Consider the following 10,916-nt stretch of genomic DNA (forward strand, 5'->3'; position numbering starts at 1 on the left):
GTTGTGAACCAATGAATTAAAGCAACGGCGGTGCCAATAAAGATCCTTAAAATATGATTTTATCATACATCAGTCAATATGTTAACATCCGACTCAGAAGACCATTAATTTTTAAAGAAAAATGACGAGTTTGGAATATATAAATAATTGTGTGACAATTTTGTAACTTTTAATAGTTAATTGACTCAACAAAATAATACTTTATAACTGGGAGACCATTCTATAACTTTTAATAGTCGAGAAATCATTTTGTAACTTTAAATAATTTGAGACTCAACGTGCCCGGTATCATTTACGTACTTTATCATTTTTTTCTAAAAGAAAGACATGCACAATACTTTTAGATACTTGCCTGTAGCATGACACCCAAATTCACAATGAGAGCACCACGAACTGGACGAATATCAATCCATTGATTTTGATGAAGGACTTGAAGGCTTCCGATATGGTATTGTAAAAGAACCGTAAGGAAGCTATTATCGGCATGGGTGGATGTGCCTGTACCCAAGTGTGGTTCAGGGCATGGTGGGTAGTAATGTCCCAGGCAAAACAGTCCTTCCATGCACCCCATGTCTTCCAAGTAGGTGGTATCTAGACCCAAAGCCTCTGATAGCAGTTTGAACAGTGTGTCACCTAATTCCTTTACTTTCTTTGTATAATCGAGTATTATCTCCCTGCAACCATTTTATTTAAGTCATTATGATAAATTAGTCACCATTATTTATTTAAATGATTATTTAATCTCATATTTTTTTCCTTCTGAGCATTTTAACTCTAACGTTTCAATTATTTTTTTTTATCAAAATAGCTCATGTTGAATGAAAATATTAGTTGGTTAAAATTGATATATATTACTTTCACATGTATTTAATATATGATACGGAATATGTCATATCTTCAATGTGAGTGACATATCGCATGTCACGTCATCATTTTAGATGATATGACACATATCACATCATTATTTTAGATGATATGACATATATTACAATTATTTTAGGAGTAAACATTTCAACAAAATTTACTTTATTCATAAAACTAAAATTTGAATAAAAAAACTATTTTAGAAATTTAATATCTCGTCATTCTGAATCAACTAATAGTGGGTGTCTAAATTTTTCTTAGTCTATGTTCACCCTAAATTATGAAGATTGGAGGGTTAAACAGATAAATTATAATATCTCATCACCCAATCGAAACATCTTATCTCTAGAATAGTTTCATTAGATTTACAAATAATGAAGCAGGAATTTGAGAGAGAGAAAAGTTGAATCAATGCTAAAAATATTATGATGGAGTTGGAAGCTAGTCGAGTGGATAATAAAGCACTAAAAAGAACATGTAGATGAGCTTGAAAATTGTTTGTAAGGACACGGGCTTTTGGAAACTTTACGAAAAATAATAAGCAATAACTTTCTCAATTCAAGGAGTTGAACCAAAGAATCCAAGAGAGGGATGAAGCATACCCTCATACAAGTCCAACCATGATTGATGAACCTAGCTGGGATGGTTGCAACATTGACTTAGAAGATTGAGTTGATATCAAATTATGGAAGGAAGTCAACATGGCTCATTGAAGAAATCAATAAGTTAGGAATTGGAGTTCGTCGGAATCTGTAAAATCTAAATATCTGATGTGATGAAACCTTGTTTTCTAATGAAAGTTGTTTATAAAATCATTCTTGAATCAACGTCGATATTACGTACGTTTTATTATAAATTGCATTTTCATAGCATTATCATGTACTATTGTTAAGTTTTGAATTTTTTGAGGGTTCAATAGAAATGATCCTAGAATCTGAGAATCAACAAGTTCAACACCTTTATAATACAAGAAGAAAACCTAAGATCATGGATGAGAGAAAGCGTCTTAGAAAGACTTGGAAGAACAATTAGCCAAGTAACAACAAGATAGGTACGACCACCTCTACTTGAAAAGGAAACCACAATGATTTTTGTTAATACATTGAAGGCACCATTCCTGAATAGATTGTTGGGTAACACTGCCAAGAGTGTCGTTGATATGGTAATTTCAAGAGAATTGTTTGAAATTGACATTAAAAATGGGAAAATTGATGGTGATGAAGCGACAATACTAGAATACAACATATAAAAAGAAAGATAATGGTGAATAATCTCTAGAGCAAGTAGTTAAAAACTCTCAGATAACACTAGGGATGGCAAACGGGCAAGTCGGGTGTGGATACCCCCACCCCCTTGTAACATCCCAAATTATGGGTTAGTGACTAAATTGTAAAATTTCATAAATTGGTGATTAAAGTGGAAAAGTTGAAAAGTTCAATGATTTATGTGGAGATAATCCCTGGAAGTTTTTAGTAATTATCCAAAGTAGTAAAGGGCAAAATGGTCATTTGACAATAAAAGATATTTTTATCCCCTTGAATAGGAGATTAAAACGTGGAAAATGAAAACATTTCATCTCTTCTTCCTTTCTTTTTCTCCTCCCGTAAGAGCTCAAGGGAAAAGGTAAGTTTCTTCATTAGTTGATTATTTGTTCAATTAAAGGTTGGATTTTGATCATTTGATGGTAATTAAGCTTAAGGAAAGCTTAATTGGTTCTAAAACAACAAGATGAAAGGTATAGGAAAGATTAAAGATTTTGAGTTTTTGAATGAAATCTTGAAATAAAGTTGATAAGTTGAATTTTAAGTTGAATTTGACTTTTCAATAGTTGAATTAAGAGATTTGGAGTGATAGAAAGGAATTTAGAACATGTTGAAATTTGAGTATAATTCTTGAATTTCATTAAGAGGAGAGGATTTTGAGAATTTAGATGGATTAAATGAGTACAAATGGGCTTAAGTATGGTGTGTTTGAGTTTAGATATAGAAGAGGTTGAAATATGAAGTGTTTAAGATGAAATGAAGTAAATTTCGTGTTGAAAATATGATTTCTGGGCAAGGGGAATCGGTACCCATTCAAGGGGAATGGTACCCATTCAATGGGGAATCGATACCCCTCAAGTGAACCAGAAATTCCAGAATCTCATAGGGGAATCGATTCCCCCACAGGAGGGAATCGATTCCCCCTAAAGGAAAAATGTGAATATTGGTTTAATAAGTTCGTTTAAGTTGCTAGTATCAAATTACAAGTGTAGGTATTTAATGATTGCCTTAAATGTATATTTATGTAGATTCTGACGTTCCGGAACATTTGGCAAGTAAGATCGATCAAAGAATGATAAGAGATTGGAATTGATTAGTGAGGCCAAGGTGAGTGCATACTAGTGACATGTAGTGTTTAATGGAAATAAGACTTGCGATGAGTCTATTTCCTAGAGTAATATGCATGAAGTCATGGACATGATTATGTGTTGGTTATAATTATATGCGATTATATGTATTACATTGATTGTATGTATGCATGACTAAAGATAATGATATGCTTTGTATATGCTATATGATTTATGTAAAACTTTATTATGTAATAATGGAAAAACATGGAATAAGTTATATGATAGAGTCATAAGAAATGAAATGAACATGAGAGAATAAGATAATCAAGTATAAGTCATATGATATGGTATAAGTGATTATACGAGAAATGTTAGGAGACTCTACGAGGATAGTATAAATTCGAGGGCATAAACATAAATAAGGATACATAAGTTATATAGGGAAGATTGATAAACTAAAGGAAACTATGGTTTATGTATTAAAATGAAGAGCTACAAAGTTTATTAAAGAGTATTGTGGAAGTCATGAGAAATTGAACTAAATAAATAGAAATGAACTAAATTATAGTGAGTGGAAAGGGAAATGATATAAAATAAGTGGAAATTATTTATAAGATAGAATAAGACTAATTGAACCTCTAATATAAACTTTATAAAGGAGTACTTGGGTAAAATCATTATATGATACAATTATAGAGTATTACTATACAAATTATATTAAAATAAGATATATGAGAATATGAGTAAGTTTATAGGTTATTGATAGGACATATAATATATAATGTATGATAATATGAAAAAGTGAACTAAGTTTAATGATGTTGAACCCTATGAGTAGAAGTTATGTGATTATAAGTAACATGTTATATGATTACAAGATATGATACATGATAGAGATATAGGAAAGAGAAAATATGTTATATGAATTATATGACTATGTGATTATATGAAAATGTTCTACGCGTAAGTGAACCATGTGTTTATATGTATATGGGATATGTGATTTATATAACAATGAGCTATGTGAAAGGACTACATGACTATGTGTATATGTGAATGTATGTTAACATAAATATTAATGCCCATGTTATGTGTCATGAGAGCTAGGGGTATAGTTGGCATGCCAAGAGTCGAGGGTCTACGCGGTCCTTCGGGACATCATATGTATTCTTTGGACATGTGTGAAGTCTTATGAGACATACTTGATCCCTAGTATATGTATATGATTCTTAAGGAATGATATGTGGTCCTTATGGACATTATTATATGGCACTACGGTGCAATTCTACGCGGCACTCCGGTGCAATTCTACGCGGCACTCCGGTGCAATTCTACGAGCTGTGGTGACAGTATAGTGCACAACCTCTATAGACTCACATATCTATAGTTCTCACATGTGTACATGGGCTTTGAAAAGAGAACATATTTTGATATAATGATATGTGTATTTCTAATTACATGGTACAAGTGCATATATGTCATGGTGATATGAGATGCTATGTTATGTATTATATGACTATAGAAATTAGTAATGTATGTGGTATATTAAATGTATATTATATGTTTATGCTCATATGACGAAATTGAAGTCATGACAAGGGAATTAGTAAGGATAAAATGTTGGTGATATGAGAACAATGTAGGTGATATATGTATATGATGTGTGATATGAATTGTCTGATATGATATATGTGTGATAGGGTTATGGTATTTGTTACTTAATATACATGATATATGTTGATGTATATATAAATGAACTGTATGATTAGATAGCATAAAATGGTCATGCATGATTAGTGGGTATGAATCCATTAGATTGTTTTTTTATGCCTCACTAAGTCATCGACTTAGCGTGTGAGTGTTTCACACGCAGGTTACAGAAAGTGAATATAGAAGCTGTGAGGAGCAAGACAGGTCAGCATCTCCCTTACAAGATTTCAGATCAGAAAATAGATGAGTTAAATGATTTTTGTTATTTGAATATAGTTGGCATGTACTAATTGATTGAGTTAATATGCTCTGATCGATTTTGGTTATTGTGGTCAAATTATGTAACTAATCGCTTTTACTTTAATGGAAGTTTTAAATTTTCTTTGAAATTTGTCACGAGTCAAAGTTTGAAAAGTCAATATGACACCTCATACCTATCCGGGTCGGGTACGGGTTGGGGGTGTTACACCCTCCCCATATCTACCTAATATTTTTCAATCCACCACCCGCCCACCACCCATGATGGGTAAAAAAATTTAAATCCACACCCCCCCACGGGTACATTCTCAATCCATCCCCCACCCCGCCGAGTCGAGCTCAAATATTGGTTAACCTCGAACTCGAAAAATTTAAAAGTAGCTCGACTCAAAAACTCACGCTAAAAATTATCGAGCTCAACTCGAACTTGAAATATAATATTAAACTCGAATTGAACTCAAAAAATTCAAGAGCTCAATTGAAACTCGAGACTCGAGCCGATTGAAGCTCGATTTTGAGTTCGATTCAAGCTCAAACTCACCCACTACCACAAATTATAACGTAGGCTCTCCTACAATGGGAAGACCTTAGGCGAGCGCCCCTCCCAAGTGCAATGGAGGTCGCTTACCTAGGCCATGAACCTTGATGATTTCCCATTGACCCCGTCCAAGTAAGTATGTTGAAAGGAGGTAGTTGCCTTTTATTTATAATGCCAAATAAGTGGTCCACTCATGTACTTCCCCAATGTGGGATATTGCTCCAGGAAAGGAACTATAAGTCTAGCATTTGGTGGAAAGCTGAATCCGTAAAGATCACATTATAAAGATCAACTTACCATTATAAGTTGCAAGAAAAAATAGTTGCAGTGTTTATTGACTTGAGAGCAAACATTAGGTAAGCACAAACATAGACATGACAAAAAAGCAGAAACAAAAAAACTCCAAATCCGTTAACAAAACCATCATGGACTAACCTAATGGTGGAATATATGTTGAGAAACTTGGTGGGTATAATATTCCCATATGCTGTTGTAATGCAGAGTTCAGGCTGCAAATCTCTTAAATCGGACAAGAATGTCTCCTATATAAAGTAGGAAAAAATACTTCTTATAAGCAGGTTAGGAAAATTATTGGCTTTTATATAGTACTATATCTCACAATGTAGAAATACTTCTAGCCTAAGTTCAAGATTATTATAACAAGATGGCAGTAAAATCAGACTAATTTTGAAGATGGAGTAATAGAGTGCAGTTCGAATTGAAACCTGTACTATTTGTGAAGATGAAAACTGAAGTGGTTACTCCATGTCTTTCAGGTTTGGTAGAGAATCTTAACAACCTCGTAAACTAGATGAAAGTCGCTAAACTGGTAATGTGAACTACAGACGCAATCAAACCCATCAAGATGACTGCTAAATTGCCTCTTTGTAGACGACAAATGCAAGCTCTATCATCATACCGATGAATGAATATTAAATTCATATACCTCACATTAACACAAATGCATAAACGTATCCTAATATTTGGTTAAATTACAGTTATATCTTATAAAATATTAGGATTTATAATTAGTCTCTAAAATTACACCTAAATTCATAATGGTCCAAATTTAATGGATATTCAGCTGAGCGGGCGGATGCGGGGTGGGTAACTCTCAAACCCATTACCCGTCCACTACCCGCGACGGGTACCATTTTCTAAATCCACCCCCCACTACCCACTAAAATTATACCATCCCCACCCCAATTGGAGCGGGTGCGGTGCGGAATCCACGAAATTGTACTCGTTTGCCATCCCTAACACCTCTCCTCTAAGTTGTGGGTTCACTATCTATCCTTTAAGAACAAAATTCTCCTCCCTCCCAAGGTAGAAATTGTTCAGAAAAAATAATGAAGTAAATGTGGTTTATAGCTCTGAATTCATAATCTCTTACTATTTCATCTCCCAATACCACAATTTGGCTCTACATCCATATTTCCTCACACCTTTACAACCTCCATATGTGCTATGATGTAAGTGCTCATTGTAAGTATCATACAGAATCACGAGACAATCGATACAAAATTGCACATCTTTCATAAGTTGGTCCAAAATCTTCTTAAGGTTAAGGCAATAAAATTGAATTGTTTAGAAGGACCTAATATGGTTTGTAACCCTTTGCTTGATCATGTCACTGTGAAAAAAGGTGGTTGTTCAGAATGAAGATGGAACTAAATTTGAATATCGAATTTGGAATCTATTCCGATCTAAGTTGGTATTTGTCGTTCTTGGTGGTGTCAATAACATATGGATTAAACCCGGTGCTAAGGTTCTGTACCTTGGTGCTGCGTCTGGAACAACTGTTTCTCGTGTATGTGATTGCTGGTCCTACTGGTGTGGTTATATAATGGAATTTTCTCACCCAAGTGGTCGAGACTTGGTTAACATGCCAAAGAAACTAAGAAATTTTATACCTATCATTGAAGATGCTAGGCATCCGACCAAATACAGGATGCCAGTTGGCATGGTGGATGTGATATTTCCTGATATTCCAAAGTGAAGTTTAGAAACTACAACAGGAGCAATACAAACCTTTAGAACAAGTGACTCTCGACCCATTTGAGCGTGACCATGACTGAGTCGTGGGTGGCTACTGGATGCCGAAAAAACAGGAAGTTGTAGCCTAATATTAACATTTTTGAAACGGAAAGTTCCACCCATGTATTTTTGGTTTTGAGGACCATTTAGGAATTCTACCTTGATTCTCTTGTGAGGGACAACTAGGTGCTTTTAAACATGGATCTTAATACGAATAACCAACATGAGAGTATAAAAAAAAGTGAATTATTACGTAAATGGGTTAGATTGTTGAATGATTACATTCAGTTCACCTGTTTAATAACATACAATGACAAATAATTATTGAAAGTTCAAAATTAAGTTATGATAGAACCATTCTCAAGGAAAAATGATCTTTCTTCATTAATGTTTTGTATGTGTTTTGTGTGTGTGTGTATATATATATATACATACATATATATACACATCCTCATTACTTTTATCATCGCATCAAAAACTTCTTTTTTATGAGAAATTCACCAACAAAGTTTCAAAAGAGAATTTCAATAACCAAATCGTTAGTTTTGAAACATCAAAGGAAAGCAAAAAAAACTTACTCAAACTTCACTGGCTTGTATAAATAGGGCATTAGAATTGAAAGCAAAATAGTAAAATTCTTCCTCAAAATTAAATCAACATGAACTTAACTTTGTAGTTGACAGTAATATGCCCTCTTTCTTTCCCTAATTCAAAAGAACAAAGCACTGCTACAAACCATACAAAAATAGATCGGATTGACCAAAAGGTAGACAGCGGGATCCAGCAATTCACCTTTTGTTTACGAGATATTCCTCCTTCAAACTGTCTTGGTTTTCGGAGCCTTTTTCTTGAGTTGTCTCCTGGGCAATGTGTTCTTCATGCCAATGAAGAAGAGTAATGCCCCAAGCAGGGCCAAGTTCTAAGATGTAAAGGGAATTTCGTTAGAAACAGTAACATCAAAATTTTCATCGAAAAGAGCCACCAACGAGAGATACATTTACAAGGAAGAAATGGAGACACCAATCAACCCTTGTTCCTTTATTTAAAATAAATACTATCACCAACTAACCTGTGAGAACTTTGAAAATAGTAGGCCGAATTCTTTCTTTTCAGTGTCGTAGTTGTAGAAGTCATACAAAATAGGAGTAACGATGGCCTGTTGCAGAGCCTGCAGGAAAAGAATAGTTAAATAGTTTAATCAGTTGAGTTAGTTCATGATAGAACTACTAATGCACAAGACCAGAAAACGTACCAGAAGATAAGCTCCCATAGTGCTGCCAAAGATAAAAAGGAGACCCCCAACACCCTTGAAGGCTACACCAGCAGCAACTAGATACTTAATCTGTAAATAACAATCGCGAGAGTTATGACATTAGAAAAAACCAGATGCTTATTTCAGTGGCAAAATATCGAACTTCTTACATCAAATCCTGGCACTTCCAAACCAGTGTGAGATTTCACACTCTTTGAGAAAACATTAAATTTTGGCTTGAGTGCCTTAGCTGCTGGCCCTCCATCAACACCAAATTCATTGAACCTATACACAAGAGAGCATAACATAAGAATAGAGACATGCACGAAAGAATTTATGGTAGTTCAGAGTTACAGTATACATATAAGCTCAAGGTAGAAAATAGTTCTGCTGTGATTGCAAAAGACAATTTGAATCTACAGCTCTTTAATGCATACTTTTTATAGCTAATGTATAGTTTATGGAAAGATATCTACATCTACATGCCGGCAGAATATTTCCTTCAACATAATGATAATGCTACAAATTTACACCATAGCCTTTGCAAGACCCCCAGTTAGGTAAGTATAGAACTATGAATTATCACTCTACAGATTGACAATTCAATTTCAAAACCCCACCTGCTGATTAACCTAGTTACAAATTACAATTAAATGAAAACATTTGAAACAATTATGGATTTCAAAATCCACCATTAGTAGATAGGATAACAACAACAAAAATGTACTGCTCTGCAAAATATAGTCTAATAAACTTCCAAATCTGGCCAGATCTTAAGACTCTTCGAACAATGAATAACGCATCAATCACTTTAGCAACTCTCTATTCATCATTTATACAACATAATAATTGCCAACCAACAACCATTTCAAAATTTACGATATTCATGAGATCCAGAACTTAAAGAAGTGATTGAATATATTATAAAACAAATTCCGCACTTAATCGTTAATATTTCAGCATTACAACAGAGATCAATAATTAAACATCGAAGTAACTCTAAAAAGCCAGATCAGCAATATAGATTTAAAATTTTACTCTAAATAACACCATAAATTGAACTAATTTTTCAAACAAAGCTGGCAACATTATAAAAGAAACAAGATCTGTTTTCGACAGTTAATAATCCTTTTTTCAACGAAAGAGAACATTAAATCGTCATTATTAAAGTTCAAATAACCTAACTCCAAAACTGCATTCAGATCTAACCCATTCCTCTTGTTTTCCTTTTATTTTCGTTTCCAACAAACCAAAAAAAAAGATGGGAAGTGACGCTTACTCTTGCCAAGCAGAAAGGATGAAGACTGAAGCGAAAAGAACCCTTCCGACGAAAGAAACTAACGCCATTTTTTCGATAAAAATCTAAAGATAAAAAATAACAATCAAAAGTGTTCGAAATCGGGACAAAGAATAGAGAGAACGAATCTATAAAACCCAATAGCCGGAGTTTTAAAAAGAAAGAGATTAGTGTATACAAATGAGTTGGAGTGCGAGTAGGAAGACTGACTTTATACTCGCGAAAATAGGAATGGACACGTCTATTCACCAATCAGATTCGTTTATTCTAAAGATAAAAAATAACAATCAAAAGTGTTCGAAATCGGGACAAAAGAATAGAGAGAACGAATCTATAAAACCCAATAGCCGGAGTTTTATAAAAAGAAAGAGATTAGTGTATACAAATGATGTTGGAGTGCGAGTAGGAAGACTGACTTTATACTCGCGAAAATAGGAATGGACACGTCTATTTCACCAATCAGATTCGTTTATTCTTCACGGGGAAGGCTGGTGACATGACGTGGACGAAAGTAGATAGCGAGTTGAATTCTTTTTTTCCATTTTTTTGGTTTGATCTATTTTAGCCTAGTTACGGAAATGTGCTTGTAATTCGGTTTAATTTACGGCGGTTGCCATCCCTAGACGTG

At 33.9% G+C, this 10,916-nt stretch overlaps 2 protein-coding genes, 1 non-coding gene and 1 pseudogene across 3 annotated transcripts; 1 reads left to right on the top strand and 3 right to left on the bottom strand.

Moving 5' to 3' along the window:
- Positions 1-340: 340 nt before the first annotated feature.
- On the bottom strand, positions 341-6,856 carry LOC120119209 (1-aminocyclopropane-1-carboxylate oxidase homolog 1-like). The gene is made up of 4 exons (XM_039139067.1): positions 6,830-6,856; positions 6,138-6,244; positions 5,902-5,961; positions 341-674 (listed from the first exon to the last, which is right to left on the bottom strand). The coding sequence occupies exons 1-4, from the start codon at positions 6,854-6,856 to the stop codon at positions 341-343; spliced, it is 528 nt and encodes a 175-aa protein (XP_038994998.1).
- On the bottom strand, positions 5,679-5,842 carry LOC120120162. Its single transcript, XR_005515882.1, has one exon. It is a non-coding gene; the product is annotated as a U1 spliceosomal RNA (small nuclear RNA).
- Positions 6,857-7,341: 485 nt separating the features above from the next.
- LOC120119210 lies at positions 7,342-7,828 on the top strand (annotated as a pseudogene).
- Positions 7,829-8,407: 579 nt separating this feature from the next.
- On the bottom strand, positions 8,408-10,429 carry LOC120119192. The gene is made up of 5 exons (XM_039139055.1): positions 10,271-10,429; positions 9,162-9,276; positions 8,992-9,081; positions 8,809-8,907; positions 8,408-8,658 (listed from the first exon to the last, which is right to left on the bottom strand). The coding sequence occupies exons 1-5, from the start codon at positions 10,336-10,338 to the stop codon at positions 8,557-8,559; spliced, it is 474 nt and encodes a 157-aa protein (XP_038994986.1). The 5' UTR covers positions 10,339-10,429; the 3' UTR covers positions 8,408-8,556.
- Between the last annotated feature and the right edge of the window lie 487 nt (positions 10,430-10,916).

The sequence above is a fragment of the Hibiscus syriacus genome, unplaced genomic scaffold (genome assembly GCF_006381635.1).
Source record: "Hibiscus syriacus cultivar Baekdansim isolate YM2019G1 unplaced genomic scaffold, ASM638163v2 tig00110332_pilon, whole genome shotgun sequence".
NCBI classification, from domain to species: Eukaryota; Viridiplantae; Streptophyta; class Magnoliopsida; order Malvales; family Malvaceae; genus Hibiscus; species Hibiscus syriacus.